Source organism: Sinocyclocheilus grahami, unplaced genomic scaffold, assembly GCF_001515645.1.
Source record: "Sinocyclocheilus grahami isolate Dianchi unplaced genomic scaffold, SAMN03320097.WGS_v1.1 scaffold661.1, whole genome shotgun sequence".
In the NCBI taxonomy this organism is placed as follows: Eukaryota; Metazoa; Chordata; class Actinopteri; order Cypriniformes; family Cyprinidae; genus Sinocyclocheilus; species Sinocyclocheilus grahami.
The window spans coordinates 748,216-771,317 of record NW_015505840.1 but is presented as its reverse complement, the minus strand read 5'-3'; the positions used below and the strand labels follow the sequence as shown (position 1 = coordinate 771,317).

Sequence of the window (23,102 nt, the reverse complement as noted above, 5' to 3'; positions counted from 1 at the left end):
CATTTATCCTTTGCTGAAACTTCCGCGTCTTCATGGAGAGCGCAGGTCATGGTTGCTTGTTTTTGTCCTTTCTTGACAATCATGCTATTTGTCTGTTCAAGTAAAAGAAGAGTACAAGAAGATGCGAAAGAGAACTCAATTCAGTATTTGCACACTATATGATAGTGATGAATTGTTTGATGAATTCTCTTTCACATCTACTTGTGCTTGAATGGTTTAAAATTACATTAAAATGCACACAAAGGAAGCGAAATGCGCATGTCTTATTGAATCCACGGTTCTTGGAAATTTGGAACTGGTTCTTGATACCCAACCCTAGTTCTAAAATGCACCTTTTAGGGGTATTTACCCGAATAACAGCTTTTGTACCTTTTTTTTTTAATCCTCTGAATGAAATTAGCCAATTATTGTAAGACAAGACCCACCTGTGACGTGATGACCTCTATAGATGCCATGAATCGATCAGCGATGATGGACACTCCCAGAAACATGTACATGAGAGAGACAAAATACAGGATGGCCCGGACGACCTGCTCTCCCAGACTGGGATTGATGGGCTTCCATACGGGCAGGATGATTCCAGGTTTGCATTCGACCATGTCAGAGCACGGTTTGTTCGGTGGAACGCCGTCATCCGTCAGGTTACTGTAGAGCGCTGATGGAGCTTCTGGAGTGACGGAGGGCTGGAGCGACGGTTCTTCCCGCTGGGATTCAGGAGAACAGGATGGAGGCAGAGAAAGGACGAGGATGAGAGACAAGAGGAGGACGGGAGAGGAAAACTGTGCCATGGCCTTACTCCTCAAAGGGCTTCAAAGTTCAGAGGAGGAGAAGAAATAAAGGAGGTGATGCGAGACAGAGAGGAACCAGCCCACCAGGGGACCTGGGAAGAAAAGAGTGAAGAAAAGAGGAGAAACTATGAAAATGCATCTGTAAATGTCATCATCAGAAAAACAAATCTCACGCAGCGCTCACAATCCAACATAAATATCTCTAGGCTGCAGCTTTGTACAGCTCGCTTTTATAGCGGAGTAAATCAAGTAGGTGATTATAAAAAAATATGTGAGATGCAGAAACAGACCTTGTAGAATAAAAGACTGCGTAGGCAATGAGAAGGATTGCTTTCCTGAGATGAAACATGGGTACAAGGACAAGTTTTTTTTCTTATTTTTTTGTCTAATTCTCCCATCTGTTTATAGTGTTATTTCAATATTATTTTAGTATTTATTAATATTTAGAATATTTTTATTTTTTCTGTTGTTTTTAAGTTTTAATAATTTTATGTGATTTTGAGATTTTTACCATATAAAATAATATAATAATGTTTTTTAAATGTTTAAATAGTCTTAATTTATTATTATTTAGTCATTTTAGTACTTCAACTTATTTCAGTTAGTTGCCAAGGCAACATTTCTAATTTTAGTTTACAACATTTCTAGTATTTTTACATTAAAGTTTTTCATCTGATATTCATGATTTATTTTATCAGCTCTATTTCAATTATAGAAAATTGCTTTTAATAATTATTTTTTTTGTAATCAATAAAACACTTCGTTTTTTTTAAGTTTTTTATAAATATTTTATCTTATCTGCTTTATTTCAATTACCGAGAATAACAAAATAAAAATGTAAAAAATTGCAGTTTTTACATTTACGTTTATAATCTAATAATTATATACATATATTTATTTTATTTTTTTGGTTCATCATCTCTATTTCAATTACCAAAAATATATTTTCAATAGCTTTAGTGAACAATAAAACATTGTTTAGTACTACTAAAACTTTTCAGGAGAAACATTTGAGAGTCCATTAAGTCTCCTGAGCTATGAGAGAGCAAACTCTGAGCAATCTGACAGCAGACTTTGGTATCTTGACACATCTGAGCACCATTTGAGATCTCTTACAAAACTCTATAGAGGAAAGACTGTGAGATTATAGGGTTGTTTTTCCTCATTTCATTAGTGATTTTTCCTTCCAGCAGGCACACTCTCAATCTAATGCTGATCTATAGCACAACAGCGAGTGTAGGTGGGCGCCTGCTCGCTCTCTCTCTTTAAATATAATTTTACAGACACTTAGATGTTTCTAAATTCAGAGCACGCTATCCATACTCACTCACTCGTCCTTCTTTTTCCTCCAATTGTCTCATTCTAAATGGCCTTATTCCATCACAGAGCAGCTCTGTGTCTAAAACAAAGTTTGAACTGCTCTCTCTGCTTCACTCTGAATACAAAACAGACAGACAGAGCGGCTTTGTGCTCGGGTTTCATGCAGTGATGGGTTGCACGGAGGTTAGTGGGTTACCCATCATTTCCCCTCATTACCAGAGCATCTCTCTCCTGACATAACGCCAATCGTATGACTGCAGGCTTGTCAATTGCGGAGAACGAATCCCCCCAATATAGCAGCCTGGCAAACACTGAGTCATATTATGAGCTAAAATAACCAGGATGCAGAAGCTGTGTTTGTTTCTGCTGCAAAACCAGCTCAGGGACGGAACCTGCGCTGAACTCATGTTTCTTTTAAAACGGCACATTAAAGGAAGTACAAAACAGATGCTTTGGTGATCACAGACGAGCTCGCTGCTTATGAGAATATAGAATGATAGACACTGAGAGGGAAACAGGAAAACTGAATGCAGTTGTATAGGTTTGTATAAAATGTATGTAGATATTTTTACAATGTTTAGCATGCTAATAAAGCACATGAAAAGAAGAGGGAAGAGTTTGGCATCAGTGTTGGGGTCCGACTCAGAGATATTCCCTCACACAACCGGGACGTTTCCATAGTGACCCCACAAAGGGTTGGTGAGGGTGATCCATTACAGAGAAATGGAGCAGAAAGACAGTCAGAAAGTCAGTAAAAAACAATGAATAAAATATTGGATTTAAAGCAAATATTTGTGTTAAACCACCTCAAAATAAAGGTAAAGTGTATAATTTCTGCACCACTAGCACAATCACCAAATGTAACTGCAAAAATAATGACTAAAATAAATACAATGACAACATTCACTCATCCTCCGGCTATCCAAGATGTAGGTGAGTTTGTTTCTACATCAGATTTTGAGAAATTTAGCATCACATCACTTGCTCACCAATGGATGCTCTGCAGTGAATGGGTGCCGTCAGAATGAGAGTCCAAACAGCTGATAAAAACATCACAATAATCCACACTCCAGTCCATCAGTTAACATCTTGAGAAGCAAAAATATGATTTAAGAAACAAATCCATCAAGACATTTTTAACTTCAAACCATTGCTTCCGGCTAAATTCCATAATCCATAATAATGCTTCCTCCAGTGAAAAAGTCATCTTGTCTGAATCAGGAGAGAAATCTGCACAGATCAAGCACCGTTTACAAGCCAAAACAAATCTCCAAAACAGTTCTAAACAAATATGTCGGTGGATTTTAATGTGAGAAACAACAGGAGATGGACTTTATCACTGGAGGAAGCATTTTTGTGGATTACGGACTATATGTATTTTGGCCCAAAGTGATGGCTTAAAGTTAAAAACGTCTTGATGGATTTGTTTCTTAAAAACAAACAGCTTTTGGCTTCTCCAGATGTTAACTGATGGACTGGAGTGGTGTGGATTACATGTGGATTGTGATGTTTTTATCAGCTGTTTGGCTCTCATTCTGACGGCACCCATTCACTGCAGAGCATCCATTGCTGAGCAAGTGATGCAATGCTATATTTCTCCAAATCTGATGAAGAAACAAACTCATCTACATCTTGGATAGCCTAGGGGGGGGGGGGATTCATTGGGTGAATTAATCCTTAAAAACATGCTTCAATATATATATTTTTTTTATTTGAAAATTGGGACTTGGACATGTTTTCATGAGATTCATCATAATGCACCCTCTCTCTTTCACTCTTCTGTAATGCATACAAACATTCTCACGTGCGCAGTGATTCATCCATTTAGCTGTTTCAGCAAGTGCACTCACATGCCAAAGCCAGTGTGCACTGACCACGGCACACACACACACACACACACACACACACACACACACACACACACACTGATGCGGCATTTCTTTTCAGGCTATTCTCAAACAGATTGAGAAGTTCACTCTTACATAAGCAAGTTACATGCAACTATTCAAACTAGCACTGATGGAGCACTTAAGCCACACCAAGGCTAAACACAATTCTTTATTTTACCAAAATGCTTTTCAGAAACACTCAGCCATGGCTCATTCAGCCGCTGACAAATATCTGATAAATATGTGCCTGTTGTACAGAATTGAGAAACTTGAAGCCTTTTCCTATTATGCGCTGAAACACACTACCCAGAGTCATTACAGACTACACATACAGTCATTATAGACTCATCTGCTATTAAATCCAGCCTGAAAACATTTTTCTTTAGAAAAGCTTTTACTTAACTAGTTCCCATGGTTAGTCCATCCATTTTCTGTTTTGTTCATTACTGGATCTTGTTTATGCACTGATGCATCTTCTTGTTAGTCTTCTGTGAATTTTTCACTCTATGAGGAGGCACACTTGTTATAATACATTGTTGTTAATTTTATTATTAAGAAAACAGAAAAACAATGCATTATGCACCACCAGGGTTATTATAGTAAACCCTGACCCTAAAATTAAAACCATTAAAAAAATTGTTACTTATGATAAAATAAAATTTCCCATTTTAATTTAGTTTATCTTGTCTGTTGGTTGGTTTGGTTATGTTTATGTTATAAGAGGTTGAAATGTTGATAAAAAAGATGCAATAAAAAAATGTAGTTTATCTTGGTGAACTAAAATAACTAAAACTGAAATAAAAAAATAATAAAAACTTTATAAACATACAGTATTTCAATGATACTAAAACATCACTGTTACCCACACATTAAATGTTGCTGTATGTTATGTTAAGCAGACTGCATTTTCCATTCATAATTAGAGACACAAAGGAATATTCCAGGTTGAATAAAAAAAGCTCTGCCTGCATCTCGATTGCGACAGAAAAAAGAAAAGAAAATAGAAACATGTTCATGCATCACCACAGATTTATAATATGAAACTGTTCTGAACTGTTATGAAAGTATAATTATAAAGTATAAGTATAAAGTAACACTTACACATTAAACATGTTGACATAATTTAACCAAGAAATTCCTTGAAGCATCCTGATGAGATGGAACTCATCCAGATGAAACCTCATTCCTCCCCTTAAACATCAGGGCCGCTGTCCAAATGAAAGCTACAGGTCCGGCGTGCATCACTGAGCATGTCGGTACACTGTGCTTTAAAAATGCTTCGCTGAAGTGGGACTCATAACCTAATTTGACCTTTCGAGTACAAGAACACAATACTCTAACAGCATCTTATCGTTGCTGAAGGAGTCTGTGATGAGCGATAGAAGGAACATGGTTTCTGTTTACTTCTGAGTCAAATTTATGTGCACTAAAGCTGTGAATAATGCCTGATTTTGTTGACTGTTTTACAGCTTTTTGTTGATGAAAGTAGCACAGAGACAACAGGAAATTATGGGAAGAAAGAAATTGGGACCTGATGCAAGCTAGATTTTATGTCTCTCTTGTAGAGCCTAGTGCATGTGCGTTAATTGCTCATCTCCAGCTGAATAGCGTTTTTTCAATATGCACACAATATTTGTTCAGTGAAAAGAACAGAGGATTTTGTCTAAATATGAAATATGCAGCAACCTCTTAATTTGGTGGTTTTGCACTAAAAGTAGTTCAGAAGAATACAAGCTTTTAAATAAAAAATGAGATGCAAGGTTGGCACAGTCACTGAATATCTAAGTAAATTAGATATTTTAACATTGTTCATTTATTCTATTTTCTTAGTTATTCAAAACAGAAGCCCTGGAGCGTGACACCATATCCTTCTGTCCATACTGCAGGCTATGATATAATTTTGCATGCTTAAAATCTGGGTGACTGGCCCTTGAGCCTGTGCACATTCAGACGTTACACAGTTATTTGTTTTACTGAATGGTTTGGCTATTCAGTCATTTTATTTGGCAGCGACTACAGTGTTTACAAAACACTGAGAACATGCAGCTAATGTCTCAAGTGATCGTGTTCTGGCTTTATTTCAGGTCATTGAAATGAGAAGCGGTATCCTCTGATTCTTCTAAGGCTTTTGGGAAAACCCTGACGTTCCTTCATTAATTCTTACAAGCTGGATGCGTCCACACAGAGTATTACCTTGCCTGTTGTTTATTACAGCCAGCCTCACTTGATTATCAACATACACTCAAACTCTTATCAGTCTTATTTTTGTACATGGCCTTTGAAAATATAATTTACAATGCAATTTGTGAACAGTCTCTCTCTGAGACTCACCTACACACACACACACAGATGGTGATGTGATTTGAGAAGGCCGTAAATTCCATCTCAGAGAGTGAACAGTTGCTTAATTTCTCCCACCCATCAAGCTGAAACACTCTATTTGATTAGAGCAGTATCTGATGATGGCTTTACGGATATGATGCTGGTAAAATGTCTGATGCTTAAAGAGAGTGTCTCATTAATGAAAAGTGTCTGATACTTGAAGAACCTCCGATGATAGAAGAGTGTGTGATACTTGAAAAAAAACATCTGAAGATGAAAGAGCATCTAATGATGGAGGAATGTCTGATGATGGAAGAGAATCAGATTCTTGAAGAAACGTCTGATAACAGAAGAGTGTCTGATGATGGAAGAATGCTTGACAAGCTTCTGATGCATTTAAAGGGTCTGATGCTGGAAGAGTGTCAGATGCCTGAAAAAACATCTGATGACAGAAGAACATCTGATGCTTGAAGAATGTCTGATGATGAAAGAGCATGAGATCCTTGAAGAAATGTCTGATAACAGAGTCTGAAGACTGAAAAGAGTCTTATGCTGGAAGAGCGTCAGATGCTCGAAAACATCTGACGATGGAAAAGCATCAGATTCTTGAAGAAGCGCCTGATAACAGAAGAATATCAGATGCTGGAAGAACGTCTGATTGTAGAAGAGTATCTGATAGTAGAAAAGCGGCTGATGTTTGAAGAACGTCTGATGACGGAAGAGTGCCTCTTGACAGAAGAATGTCTGATGATGCAAGAACATCTGTTGCTGCAAGAGCGTCTGATGCTGGAAGAACATCTGATTTTGGAAGAGCATCTGATTCTAGAAGAGTGCATCATGACAGAAGAATGTTTGATGATGCAAGATCGTCTGATGCCGGAAGAGCGTCTGATTGTAAGAGAACATCTGATGCTGGAAGAACGTTTCTTTGTAGAAGAGCATCTGATGGTAAAAGAGTGTCTGATGATTGACGAATATCTGATTCTGGGAGACTGTCTGATGCTGGAAGAGTGTCTCATGAAAGAAGAACAATATTTTGACTAATTCATGGTGAGTTCCACTTTTGACATCAAGTAATTAAGCTGATTTTCTTAAACTGCGGGATCAAAGTAACATTATGTAGCAGTTTTTATTTTATTTTTTATATTTGCTTCATGCTCAAATATGATTTCAACAGCTGAGACCTGAAAAATCAAACGAAAGCAGTGAGAAAAGTCAAGGGCTTCACATTAACATGCTGAGCTCTAATCACCAGGAAAATAGAATAACATTTGCATATGCTAAACACAGATTATTATTAGTAAAAGAGAGAGAGAGGACGCTGTGAACGTACAACACTGTACAGGAACTTCAAACAGACAAGCTGCCCTAGAATTCACAGCGACATGTGCCCTTCTATCACAACTACAAGTGACAGCGTCCTATATTTAGGATACTTTATTAATGCTCATTAACAGGATTTATGCAAAGGTTGAAATTACAGATGAAACAGATGAGTAATTATTGTGTCATTAAACTGATTAAAGAGAACACAGGTCCTCAGTTTCATCTCATATTAATAGAGCTTTTAATATTTGATGTTTAATGTGAATGAATGGGATTCTGTATGAGGAAGCTGCCAGCAACATGAGAAAGAAAATGACAGATATATATTAGGGAGAAAAAAAACAGAAAAAAAGAAAGGTTAAATAAGAAAAGGAAGATTCTTTTCAAATCTATGCATACAAAAACTTAAAAATGAAGAATATACCATAAAGTCTTGGCCAAAATGTAATATTTCCAACATGTGTTATTTTGAAATATGCACTACATAACAAATTAAATATAAAATAATTATTAAAATTAAGAATCAATAATAAAAATAATATGAAATATACATTTAAAGTTGTTTAAAAATAAATAAATTTTAAGTTTAAATAAACTTTATTTTATTTAAAGTAAGGGGGGGGGGTATTAACAAATTTTCCTATTTTAAGACTTTATTTTGAACTAGATGTTTGACACCTACTTAAAAAAAGCATTTGTGCATTTTAATAAATATTAATTCGATTTTGACTCAGAACCTATAGCCGATTTACTAGGGAGAAATGAACTTTGTGACAACTATCTCCCTTACAGAACATAGTTCAGTATATCCTAGAATTTGTTCTTAACATATACTGTTATAGATTACCCATAACCCTAGATATGAAATATAAGTCAGATTTTGTTTTTATGAATCTTTTTCTATGTGGCGTCGTTTCTGATATTCTTCTGGTGGCATTTTCAAGTTTCATCCTCACCATCATAGCAGATCCTGAAACACACACACACACACACACACACACACACACACACACACACACACACACACACACACACACACATTTTACACATACACATACACACATTTACTCATACATTTCTCTAGCTGTGAGCACACAGAAATCTGTGTGAATGCAATTGATCATTTTATACACAATAACACCTGTGATTGTGAAGTTCAGGACGGGCAGAAGGAATGATTTAAGCTACATCCACACGAAGCCAGAGCTTTCCCTATCCAATCTTTTTTTCCCCCTGGTCTCAAGAAATATCTGCGTCCACATAAAACTGACACAAAACGATGTAGCATACATGCCAGACCAGCATGTGGTGCTGTAATTCTGCCACAGAGATTCACTAAAAACGGAGAAGACTTGAACTATGCGCATAAACCTTGCACGCGGTATCCAAACGAACATGGAACAATACATTTATTAATCTGTGCTAATGTTAGTTAATAAAAAGACAATCGTTCAGTGTTTGTTCATGTTTTTGTTTCTGTTAAGTGACGTAGCGGTGTCTGACGTAGGGGCGAGACGTGGGCTGATGACGTCATCGTTTCAGGAAATATACGGATTCGCTGTCCACACGAAAACGCAAGGGCGGCGTTTTCAGATTTATCCACTCTGGGCCCAGGTTTAAAAAAATATCGGTTTCACTCTCCCAAAACGGCGGATCCGTCTGGACGAAACGCCTATACGATACAAAATGTATGCGTATACAGCTAAACGCGTCTCCGTGTGGACGGGGCCTTAGATTTAGAGTTAATGTCACAGCTAGTCTAACAAACTCACAGGATTCATTTAACTCCTGGGAAAAACTCAATTCTGCACTCGACACAATCTGATGCCAGACACACTGCGAGGCAGAGGTGAGAATTGAATTGTTCTGCATCATCTTGATTTACTGTGTTTAAAACAAGCTCCAGACCCGACATGTGGCCGTTCGAGCAGATGGCAGCGTGGTGTTCGACTTCACTCGCAGGCCCTCTAAACGACGCTTCATGAATTTTGCAAATGCTGATTTAGTAGTTTTATGCTCTACAGTGAACCTGCAATCATAAAATCTGCTTAATAGACCTTGACAGCTTAACTGAGATGAGAAGATGTTGAGGAAAGACTTCCGTTCTGCAGCTACACTCTTAAAAATAAAGGTGCTTCAAAAGGTTCTTCAAGCGATGCTATAGAAGAACCATTTTTGGTTCCACAAAGAACCGTTCAGTCAAAGTTTCTTTAAAGAACCATCTCTTTCTTACCTTATTATAATCTGAAGAACCTTCTTTCGCCACAAAGAACCTTTTGTGAAACAGAAAGGTTCTTCAGATGTTAAAGGTTCTTCATGGAACCATTTAGACAAAAAGGTTCTTCTATGGCATCGTGAAGCACCTTTATTTTTAAGAGTGTATCATCATTTTAACAGACTTTCTTCTATTTAGAACATCAGAAATTGTTTAGTTCAGAACGTCAAAGTATACCAATGACTTCCCAGGTAACAAAAATATGCTAACGTTACGGAAACATGACTTCTGAATGTTCTCTGAACATTCAAAATGTCCAGTATTTTTTTTTTCCTTTTTGGTTATGCGAACATTTAGGGAACATTCCATTTCATGATTTCGCAAACATTATGGGAATGTTACTTTTACTCAGAACGTCAAAGTATACCAATGACTTCCCAGGTAACAAAAATATGCTAACGTTACGGAAACATGACTTCTGAATGTTCTCTGAACATTCAAAATGTCCAGTATTTTTTTTTTTCCTTTTTGGTTATGCGAACATTTAGGGAACATTCCATTTCATGATTTCGCAAACATTATGGGAATGTTACTTTTAAATGTTCTCTGAACATTCAAAACATCCAAGTTTTTAAATGTTTTAATTTCTTGGTTACGTGAACGTTAAGAGAACACGCAAACATTAGGGTAGTGTTACTTTGAAACGTTCTAAAACAAGTAGTAACAATTAATAAAAAAACGTTTGATGAACATCCAACTAAAATGTTTCAGAAACAAAACATTCCATGAACGTTGATGTATAAATAACGTTTTTGTGCTAACATTTCGAGAACATTATTAAAGATCAGATAACTCCCCATGCAGCTAACGAAAATATGTCCAAAAAAAAAAAAGTGTTATTTTCTGAATGTTCTCTGAACGTTCAATACGTCTGATTTTTTTCTTGGTTATATGAACATTAAGGGAACATACAAACATTATGGGAATGTTATTTTTAAATGTTCTCTGAATATTTTGAAACAATTAGCAACATTTAAAGGGGTCATATGATGCGATTTCAAGTTTTTCCTTTCTCTTGATAACTGAGAAAGGAGAATATATCGAAAAGCTTACACACTTGACCTTTATCTATGAAATAGTAAAGCAATGTACTGAATTACACTACAAAATGCATTAACATGATTATTTTAATATGAGCACATGTCCATTGAAATGTACAAAACTTCAAAAATTTCTGTTAGACTGATTGGTTTAATTTGTAATGCTTTGAATGCCATTACCACCTACATCTGCAGCCAAGCACAGTCAAGCTGGCCAAAGCTCACAAATGTGCAATACCACCCACCAGCTTCACTCTGAACCTCAGATCAAACACACACACACACACACACACACTCAGTCAGTCTGTAGGCTGAGGGGGAAAAAAGAAAGACCTGAAAAGTCTCAAATCTCACATTGAGGGCGCTCAATGTGTCTCATTTACACCTGAAAAGGAACAAACAGTTCTAAGCTACTGATATCTTGAGGAGCTCCTGGAGTTTAATGGTGTTTCATTATCATCGGAGACCAAATATTTACGTTTTTCCCTGAAACAGCACCAGGAATCATCTTACTGTATATTGTGTAAACATGCATGAAGTCACATTATATGTACTGTAAAAAGTCTGGATTATTGCATACTGTACAGCACTATGCTGCATCCCAGCTGACAAAATATATCCTAAGAACTTTTGCTAATGTACCTATTAAGTTGTGAAATTTTATTTATGATGTTCTGAACATTCAAAACATCCAGTTTTTTAAATGTTCTAAAAATTCTAAAAATGTTTTTTTCTTCGTTATACAAACATTCCATTTGGTTATTTTTCAAATAGTATGCGAACGTTACTGTTGAATGTTAAAACAAGTAGTAATTTTTTTTTAAATGTTACACAAACGTCCAACTGAAACATTTGAGGAAAAACAACATTCCATGAATGATGTATAAATGACGTTTTGTGCTAACATTGAGAACATTATTAAAGACCAGATACATTTGTATTAACGTTTTAATGTTACTGAAAGAACCTTACCAAAACTTTCGCCAAAGTTCTGAGAATGTTCCTTATTAGCTTTGATACTATTTGTAAAAATATTATTTGACAGTGTGCATGGTAAACATTTCAAACAGTAGCATGCATATGCAATATTATAATCTCGACTTAATGTGTAAGTTTAACTCCGCTAAAAGCAATAAGTTAGAAAATAATAGGGTTATTTATTTTCAGTGTAATTCAATTATGTTTAACAATGTTGTGCCTTGTACCTTTTGACAGTCCAATTAAATCATGAATGAGATTAAAAATTGCAGTTGATTGTAAAGAAAGGTCAAGTACAATACACTGCATTGTGGGATACAGTATTTCATGCCTTGTGCTCTGGTTGTATTGAGGTATCCGAAAATGTGCATAATGCATAATATGCACAGTATAGTAGGACTATATGCTATTCTAAATAGAGCTAAAGTGCTGTTGGACAAGAAAAATTAAAGGGGTCATATGATGCTTTTTTAAAGATCATTATTTTGTGTATTTGGTGTAACAGAATATGTTGACATGCTTTAATGTTCAAAAAACACATTCTTTTTCAAATACTGTACATTATTGTAGGTCCTCTATGCCCCGCCTCTCTCAAACGCTTTGTTTTCTACAAAGTTCCTCCTTCCGACAAGCGCAGTCTGCTCTGATTGGCCAGCTGACCCAGTGCACTGTGATTGGCCGAACACCGCAAGCACTCGTCGGAAATGTAACGCCCCTTACCATAATCACAAGCTTCATCTTTCAAAATAAATGTAAAGACTGTAAATAATGTCATTAGTTTTATCATCAGTTCAAGCCTGAAAGGGGAACAGAGTCTTGTGACAGACACAGTGATGATGAAGTACACAAGTCGCGGTTAAGACAGCTGACTCCACTGTGATGTGATCCTGTCTCTCTCTCTCACACACATACGCACGCGGGCAAAACTCCACATTTGAACAGTCAATAGCAAATACTTAAACTAATAACAAAACAGTAGCTGATTCAGAAGCGCCAGATTGTCATAGCAAAGTCAGAATGACCTCCTCTCCTAGGTTCACCAAACGGTCGTCCATAAAATGCATTGCTGTTCTGTTGTAAGTAATCTTAAAGATTCCTAAATGCATCTACTTTCGGAAGACCAAATAAAGTGCTTTTGCTTTCGCCTAGAAACACACAGCGTCTCCCTGACATGCTGCTTCAACACTAACTGCGGTTACTGAAACCACACCTTCTTTCTTTGCGTGCACATTTGGGCGCATTATGCAAATATTTCCACATAGTGAGGTAGATATGTGGGGGCGTGTTAGAACGAGCCGTTTTAGGGGGGCGTGGCAGAGTCTTAACTTTGATAAAGAATATCTCTTTGGTTTTGAGACTTTAGTCTTTGCAACTTCAGGGATCTTATCTATCCACAATCAGCTTGTAACACTCCAAAGAGAAAGGAAAACTTGAAATCGCATCATATGACCCCTTTAAGAAAAATGACTGCACATCAACCAAAAAATATTATCACATCTGACTGTAATGAACTGATTTGAATCAGGAAATTACAGATGGTTCTTTACAACCAGCTCTAGTCAAGCTTTGGCAATGATGATAAACAGAATCAAATTACAACGCTGTGTGTGGATCAGGCCTGCAATGTTTGGCTGGCTGGCTCGCTTACATCATGCATCAATTTCACAATAATGGACAGTGACGAAAACAGTCATATTGGTCAACAGGGCACATTAGATCATGAAATGCCATAATCAGATGAAATTACACTGGGGGAGCATGCATGAAAAGCTGTAACCAGGGGCTTTCAGGATATCAGGAGTTCATTAATGAATCGCTGTGGAAGGGATACTGTGATAAATGAAATTACACAATTATGACAAGATTAGAATTCTTATCTGAAATTAACCACAATGCATCATGGGAGTCACTGTTGAGCAGATGTTGCATTAGGATTGTGGGTAATGTAGTAAGTTGCATGCAAATCATATTGATTTGTGACTTGAGCAGCATATTTCATCAAATCACAGTCCCAGAGCTCATCGTAAATCTGTTTTGAAGGGTTCATGCATCACTTCTTGAATCTATTTCTCTGTGGAGAAAATTATTGAGATTTTTACTTCCAGAATCCGACTGTTTTGCTCTGGGCCTGAAGGAGCCCCTAAACAAGACAAATCAGAGAAGTTTTCTTAGAGAGAGAATGGTTGGATATTCAGTCTGTTTGTAACACAAGTGTCTTATTTTAATGTGTGAATCCTGTAATGCAGGTGAAGCGAGGTGAAGTTTCTCCAGCTGTATGTAGAAGCTCAGCAGCGTCAGCGAGATTGTGATTTGTGTTGGAGCGACAATCACAGTCAGTACAGCTCTTCTCTTCCTCTCCAGGTCTCTCTGCTCTCGTCTGTTCTCTACCGTCTCTCCCTCTTCTCGCTCTCTGTTCATTTCCTTTCCCCCCGCCCACTCCTCCTCCGTCTCGTCCATCCACCCACTCATTCATTCTCTACCCCTCAGCACATCTCGCCCTCCCTCTCAGCTCTTTCTAGTCTCTTTCTCTCCCGTTTCTGTTTGGAATTCGCCATGAATACATGTGCTGTGTGTACATACATGGGGAGAAGAGAAGAGATGAGATGAAATGAGACAAGAGAGAGGAGATGAAACAGGATAAGAAGAGAAGAGAGAGAAGTATGACATGATAAGAGGGAATGAAATGAAACGAGACAAGAAAAGAAAAGAGGAGACCAAATGAGAGGAGAGAATAAGAGATGAAGAACTGAAATGAGACTTGATGAGATGAGAGCTCCTTCAAAGTCAAGCAAACAGGTAAGTGACTGATTCTCCTCCAGCTGTCTCCCGTCTGTTAGTCACTGTCAGTAGTCTGTTAGCTGAGTGAAAGTGTCTGTTAGTGGACAAACACACACTGACACAAATGCATCAACAGCCTAATGACTTAAAGGGTGTCCATTCATCAATGTTCGGGTGGGCAGCCCATAGATGCTGTTAATGAGGCGGCCTTGTAATCTCCCAGCATGCTGTGCAGTGGTACGAGCCCTCTGCCTCGCGGCAGACTGTGGGCCGCTACAGAGGTGACACACACAAACACGCCTGAAGCAAACCATCAAATAATGAGCTTGACACCATCTAGAAATAACATCAGACTGGACCGTGTGGAGATCAGACTGAACTACGGTTAACTAGCCGTTAAAGTCAAACTCATTCCAACACCTTTCCATGCTCTTTTCAGATTATTCTGCAAATGCATTTGGGTTATTTCACATGTGCATAAGAACAAACAAGTTTGGTCATATAATTGCAAGGAAAAATCACAAAATGAGATCTCACTTGTTTCACCTAGACAGAAATGCAATTAAATGCAGATGAAATAGAGTCTGTTGCTGAAGTCTCCTATTTTTTACAACTTTCTCCTGAACAAAAGTCAACAGTAATCTCAAAAGTGTTGCTGCTAGAGTTTCAGGAGAGATCTCAAACGTTTCAAAAATTAAAAAATTTTGGCCGATACCGATAACCGATAATCCTTTATTTTTGAAAGCCGATAACCGATATGTTGGCCGATAAATCTATATCCAAATTTTTGTATACTTTTTGAGAGCCTGATTACAAAAAAGGTCTCATCATTAAAAACCACATCCCGAACACTTCAACATAAGCAGCCTAGTTTGAACGGTGTACGTTTTAAAAATATTTTTACTCTCCCATTACCAAATTTAGTCATAAAAAAGTCTTACAAATAAAATAATGCATAAATAATGCAAACAAGTCACTGGACATCATTACACGTGTAAATAATCAAAATGAATGCGCCACAGATCAATAAAACAGAATAGCCTCTGCACGGACAATAATTAAATTATTTTAATTACTAAACCATATTGCTGATGAAAATAATAATAGAAAAATACAAGTGGTTGTTATTATTAATAATGTATCAATGATTTTGAAAAAGTAACAAATTAATACCACTGTTTTAAATAGCTGCCGTTGAGCTGCGCGTGCTGAAGCTGAAGAGCTGAATGAACATGGTAAACTGAAGCGTTTTGCTGGCAGCTTATTTAATTCAAGGAATGGCATCCTGAGATTAATATTAATACAACAAACATAATATTACAACTCTTATATATGTACAAAATGACGCAGTTATTGCATGCTATAGTCAGAATGTGTGATCCTGTTGTGGATGCGCTCTTCCCATAACAACGCGCTGAAACACGGCAACTAAACCCAAAGAATTCACAACGTTTTATTATAATAATGTTCTCATTAGAATGTTATATACACGACATTCCCAATCATAGTTATTAATGTTGTGCACAGCTGTTTGAGCTGAACTGAACTGAAGCGCTCTTTTAACTTAACCAAACGCATTCTATATGAGATAAATCAGATATACATCAAATAAACACAATATTACAACGTACAATTGCACAAAAGGCTGCAAACGAACAGCGCGCATCTGAAGTGTCTCTGAAGGAAATAATGCATTATTTATCGGCTTTAAGATATCGGCCAAATTTTCTTATTGGGCCGATACCGATAACAGAAAAAATGAGCATTTATCGGCCGATACCGATATGGTGGCCGATATATCGTGCATGCCTAATTTCAGTACTTCAATAGGTTGGTATATTAACATTATTTCAGTTAATGAAATTACGGTATTTAACTGTAAATTTAAGTTAAAACCGTAAAACCTAAAATGTTGCAACCGTATTGTTTACGGTAAAATTCCGTCAACCACAGTTGTAAATTTTTTTTTACAGTGCAGAGAAGACGGAGCGGCTACATTCAGAGAAAAGAGCAACAGGAAACCCCTACGGTCAGATCTACAGCGTCATGTGACCTCCCACAGTATTTAGATAGCTGCATGAAACAACAGTTGTTTCCTACTAATTTTGGGGTGCTTATCACAATAATAGTGGCTGTTTTGCTCAAGTATGTCACATTCTCTCACAAAATAGGTGCATTATGTAGCTTTTTTGCTCTTGGTGGCCATTCGTAAGGTGCAGAAGGCTTATATTGTCCCTTAATGGCCGGAAAAACCATCACAAAGACATGATTCCTGTCTTCCTCTGAGCCAGATTCAACTATTTGTTAAATTCTCAGCCCATTTTCCCCATGTATGACATTATTTTAAGCCTAATCCTGATTTCAAGTTTAAAATTATGGCCAGTGACAGAAGAAAATGCAAACATGAGCCAGATGTTTTCTGTTACATCTGTGGGTGTTTTACTACATCCAAACAGCCACAGAAAATGACAGATTTTGGGGAAATAAGCTTATTTATTTATAAAGTTCTTTGACAATAAAAACAGGTCTTGAACATTGGTCCAATCATTTGCGGATTGTAATATAAATGATACATTTAAATGTATTTTTGTCATTAAAACCAAAATGTGACGGCTTTTGTTATTTGTATACGAACATTAATGCTGATACATACAGTATATATAATTTGAAAATTTGTTGATATTTTTTAACTCCGCATCATCAAATTAGGTAATAATAGACCTTATTTGCAAATCAGCTGAATTTTTTTCAAGATGCAAGGCTGTAGTGTACAGTATACATTGTTATTCTGATATTCTGACACACACACAAAAACAACTTTTTTTTTTTTTTTTTTTTTTTTTTACAATATTTAACTTTTTTTTTTAATTTACAATATTCTCACATTATCTAAAGCAGTTCCTTTCACTCTGACCCTAGTTTTAGGCCATGCCACAGGGATGCGATGAGTATCCAGACTTAAAAACAAATCATAAGCAATATTTCAGATCTTCAAAGAACTCAAGTTGTGCTTGATCTGTATATACGGTCACAAAACACTGATTCAAAGGCAATTTAATTTTCAAAGTAAATTAAAACTTCAATGCAGTAAACAGGTTACAAAAGCACATTTGTGCTGCAAGGTAAATGTAGAAGTTTCACCCCTCTTCTAATAATTTAACACACATTTAATAATTTGCCCTAGACCTTGATTATACTAAATTAGTAAGCCTGTGTTCAGAGTAAATGCATTTTCCTTATTTTAGTTGCCTACAGTAAATCTTTAATTTGAAACTACTCACATTGCATTATACTGTGCCGTAAAGCAGCTTTCCACTGCATTTGTGTGAACAACCAATCATAATTAATCCTGTGAATAAGGGATCCATTACTCCTGAGGATTAACCAGCTGCTAAATAATTCATGTCCTACTCTCTGATCTTTGCTTTTGTAGTTTGTAGTGCATAAAACTACATGTTTTTACACTGCTAAAGAGACAGACTAAACAAATAGAGCTGTTCCCTTTAATAAAAATAAAAATAATACTAATAATCAAATTAAAAACATACATTATAAATTGGACAATTGTCTTTTTTTTAAGATAAAGGGTATAATTTCAGTGCTACAACAATTATTTATTCAAATAAATAAAATAAATTAATAAATAAAATATTAAATTGATTAATAAATTGAATATATATATATATATATATATATATATATATAAAATAATATGTTTGATTTTCATTATTTTTTTAAATAAAAATAAAACAAGTGAAAATAATAGAAAAAGAATAGAAAATTCTAGTGTTAGAGGGTCTTTTTTTTACAAAGAAAACAAGTAGTAAGAATAGAAAAATAATAGAGAGTGCTAAAGTCAGAGGGTCAAATGAAGATGGAAGAGATGTGTTTTTTAATTTAAAAAATAAAATGAATAAATAATTAATATTTATTAATAAATAAATTAAATAGAAATAATATAATATAAATTAAATAGAAATATTTCCTATAAATAGGAAAAAGCAGACAAGAAAAATATAAGTAGTCAATTTCAAGCTTTTAAAAGGCCCCAAAAAGAATCAGACATTGTTGAAATGCTTACTATTATATGATTAAATATTTACTATTAGCATATTGGAAGCAAACGAATTTATTCAGAATAACCACAGATAATTTTTAATGGCCTTCAAAGTAGAAAGATGCTTCATGGCTTACATAATGTTATCACTGCTCTTTGAATTGGGAAAGGAGAAAATATTTTAACATCAAGAAAATTACACACGCCATCTAAGTGGCTAACCAACTTAAGCATTTTAACAGTCCCCCAGCAACCACACATTAACTTCTACAGCTCGATCAATCATTAGATTTACTCAAGAATTATGATTCTGTTCAGGTATGGAATGCAGTAAGTCAGAGTTCAGACAGCCGTATCATTGAAGCACGGCACTAAACTAAATCAGTATTGAGCGCGTGAAGCCGCAGCCTTTCTGAGATGCTCTACAGGAACATCACTGGCCACACCTGCAGATTCCTTCAGTAAGACATCCAGAACATTACATGTACAATGACAAATGCTGATGCACTAAGTGTGTGGGAATAACAGCTGAGAGGCTAAAGGCACTAAACACACCTCTAAATTCATGATAACACACTGCACTCTTCATGCACGAACATACTGCATGCTAGAGTACAGTATGTGCGCAGCTGTCTGACCTCCAAAACAGAAAGGTTCACACTATATTTACAGTTTAACCTCTGTCTGATCTGGCAAACTGGTTATTGCTGGTAAGCATCATTATTACTAGCACTTAAACCCTTAACCAAAAATATTTAACGTATTTGCATAATTCAATAAGTAACTAACTAACAACACCACTTAGCAACGCTTTAAAACCTTCCAGAACACCATAGCAACCACTTAACAACACTCTAGCTTTGTCTCATTTAGAAGGCTGCGTCCTCCGGAGGTCGCATTCGAAGGCTGCATATGTCATCGAGGCTGTCTCATTTCAGAAAAGCAAGTAGGACACTGCAAATGCGACCTTCGAATGCGACCTTCTTTCACAGGAATTCGGAGGATGCATGAGGTGTATCCTTCGCTGCTACAGATAACCCACAATTCTTTGCGTCGCCGTAAACAACCGTTGTTAATTTTAAAAATGCCGGCGCCGGCAGATGTACACACAAGCGCAGATGTGGTGTTTGCAACTTACCTTAAATCGCCTCGGTAAAAACGGATAAACTTTGTTTTTAATATCCTCCTTTTTTTTCTCGAACAGATGCCTGCTGTATTACGCTGCAGCTCCTCAAACATTGAACAAAATAAAACAAGTAAAAGCATGTTTTTTTTCAAATTACTTTCCAAATTTAGGAATCATTTTCCTTCATTTAAATAGTGTGAGAGCGCAATGATGCTCTAAATGTGTTGGCATAGCAACGTGATACTTCCGGTTTCCTTTTCCGCCTGTCCTGAGGACACTTCGTATATGCATCATACAGAGGATGCGACCTCCGCAGGGCGCAGCCTTCTAAACGAGACACAGCTTCTAAAACCTCCCAGAACGCCATAGAAACCACACAGCAACATTCTAATACCTGCTTCTTTATCCACCTTATTTTTCCCGTAAGAGCGGGCACGATCATTGGTAAAATTTATGGGTCTGGCTTCCGGTTTCATTCGCTTCCAGCTATTTTTAGCTGTATAAAAAGGACACTTCGTATATGCATCATACAGAGGATGCGACCTCCGCAGGGCGCAGCCTTCTAAACGAGACACAGCTTCTACAACCTCCCAGAACGCCATAGAAACCACACAGCAACATTCTAATACCTGCTTCTTTATCCACCTTATTTTTCCCGTAAGAGCGGGCACGATCATTGGTCAAATTTATGGGTCTGGCTTCCGGTTTCATTCGCTTCCAGCTATTTTTAGCTGTATAAAACAGCTTGTTTTGCTGCTTGAAACTGGTGTTTCTTACCATATTATTTTAATGTATTATCTTAATTATGAACACACTGGTTTGTAGTGCAAACAGTTTTACCATTTACTGCACTTCTAGTTATTTCCCTACAGCGGCTAATGAAGCAGAAGTTTCGCACACTCACAGAAAACGGCTTACTTCCGCGTTGAAAAGTAAGGTGGATAAAGAAGACAATAATAAATAATGGACCTTTTTCACATTTCCGGGTTTCTCAGCAGCAGAAGTCATAGTTGGAAAACTTTTATAGCAGGGATAAAAAAAATATATACATAGCACAGACAAATACTGGGTGAAATAACTTTTGTTTTTAAACAAATTTTGGGAAATGTTCAATATTTAATGAAAAGTAGTATGTAAACATTGTTATTTTACAGTGTTGTTTTAGCATGATTTTTTATAATATTATATTCATTAGTATTTTGAATGAGCTTTTTTAAATATTTTCAGTTCTCATTTTAATTTTAGTTTAAGTTGTAGTAAATTTGTTCTGTGCTTTTGCCAATTGTATTAGTTTCTCTTTTGCATTTTTATTTAGCTTTATTTTGGTTTAGTTTGAGTAATTTTAGACATTTAGTTTAAATACTATTATAGCATGTATTCATATTTTGAATTAGTTTTTATTTTTATAATTCAATTTTTTTGTTTTTATTTCAGTTTTAGTTATTTTTAATATTTAAATACTATAATTGTATGTATTCATATTCTGTATTAGTTTTTATTTTTGTATTTTCAGTTTTTTGTTTACATTTTAGTTCAAGTTTTAGCATTAAATACTATTATTTAAATATTTTTATAGTATGTACTCATATATTGAATCAGTTTTTATTATTTGTAGTTTTTATTTTTTTTTATTTGAGGTTTTAGTAATTTTGTCATGTTTTTATCATGTTTTTTTATTAGTTTCTTTTGTTTTGATTTCAGCTGAGTTTTAGTAATTTTAGTACTTCAACTTGAAATTATTTTATTTTAATTAGTTGCCAAGATTTTTTCAAGTTTAACTTTTTCATTTAATATTAATATTTTATTTTAGCTCTATTTAAATTCACAATAATGATTTTTCATATTTTAGTTAGCAATAACAACACTGCTGCCATATTGGATTAATTTTTATTATTTTATTAACATGCTGGTTTATGATAGTTAGTGCTGGTTTGGTCTTGTCGTTACAGTGCATTCTGGGATTGTCTCCACTGAATTGGGCCAAAAAGCATCTTGAGATTTCTACACATCTTTTGAAACAGCCGTCACACATGTAGCATGCATTTATTGGCCCATAATGTCATCTAGGCAGGCAGCTCACTAGGGTTTGGAATAGAGATGAAGTGCTTAGTGTCGTCTGCTTCTCGTGTTTGAAAACCTCAAACGCTGCTTCCACCTCTGAAACGACAGTCAGGGAACCACCTTAATGAAAAATAGATCTTCTGCCGCCCATCCTAATAATCGTTACAGTGATGTGGCACACGTCAGCGTCCCTTCATTACACAGATGGGTCAGGAGGCAGAGCACAGAATGACTGTTTGCCAGATGCACGCAGTCAGAAACGACACGTTAATTGGTCAAAACCCTCGAGGAGAGAGAAATGATTGGCTCTCTCCGTCTCACCCAGAGCACAGCTTCTCGTCTTTACAGGAACATCATTTTCACACCACATCTCACACACATGCAGATTCAAGCGCTATAGTTTTTTTCACAGTGACAGTGACATTTGCACTAACACCAACTAACATTTCATTTATCAGTGTTGTGACTGCTGTGTTTCTTCAGAAAACACACTAATGCATGAAATACTGGGTTTCATACGGTATAGAAACAGACTGCAAAATCATATTAATATACGAAAAGTGACTTAAAATGTGACATAAAATGCCACCCAATATATAAATACAAGAACAATATGAGAAGACACAAATAAATGGCGTATAGCAGAGGAAACGACATTATGTGTGTTGTGTGTACGTTTACTGAGACTTGTCAGAAGGGATTTTTATCCAACAATACCTTTCTTTGGGTCATCCGTATTTTACATTACTTTACATTTCATTTATTTTTAAAGCGGTCATATGATGTTGCTAAAAAGAACATTATTTTGTGTATTTGGTGGAATGAAATGTGTTTATGTGATTTAAGGTTCAAACAACACATTATTTTCCACATACTGTACATTATTGTTTCTCCTCTATGCCCCACCTTTCTGAAACACGTCGATTTTTACAAAGCTCATAAGTCTGCAAAAGCGAGGTGTGCTGTGATTGGCCGAATACCTGAAGCGTGTGACGGAAATGTTACGCCACTTACCATATTGTGATGCCCTGTCCGGCCGGAGCAACGAGACAAAAACATTAAAACCCATTATAAACGAGGCATTTGTTGCATCCAGTGGGGACATAATTACGGATTATAATGACTTATACTGTCTTTTTACG

The 23,102-nt window shown here is 36.1% G+C and overlaps 1 protein-coding gene across 2 annotated transcripts in view; it reads right to left on the bottom strand.

The window, feature by feature from the left end:
* Positions 1 to 23,102, bottom strand: part of slc8a2b (solute carrier family 8 member 2b) — an 82,655-nt gene that overhangs the window by 21,216 nt on the left and 38,337 nt on the right. For both annotated transcript variants that reach the window (XM_016242511.1, XM_016242512.1), the window contains exon 2: positions 426 to 880. In XM_016242511.1, the coding sequence (XP_016097997.1) occupies positions 426 to 788 (363 nt within the window). In that variant the 5' untranslated portion in view covers positions 789 to 880. The remainder of the gene's footprint in view (positions 1 to 425; positions 881 to 23,102) is intronic.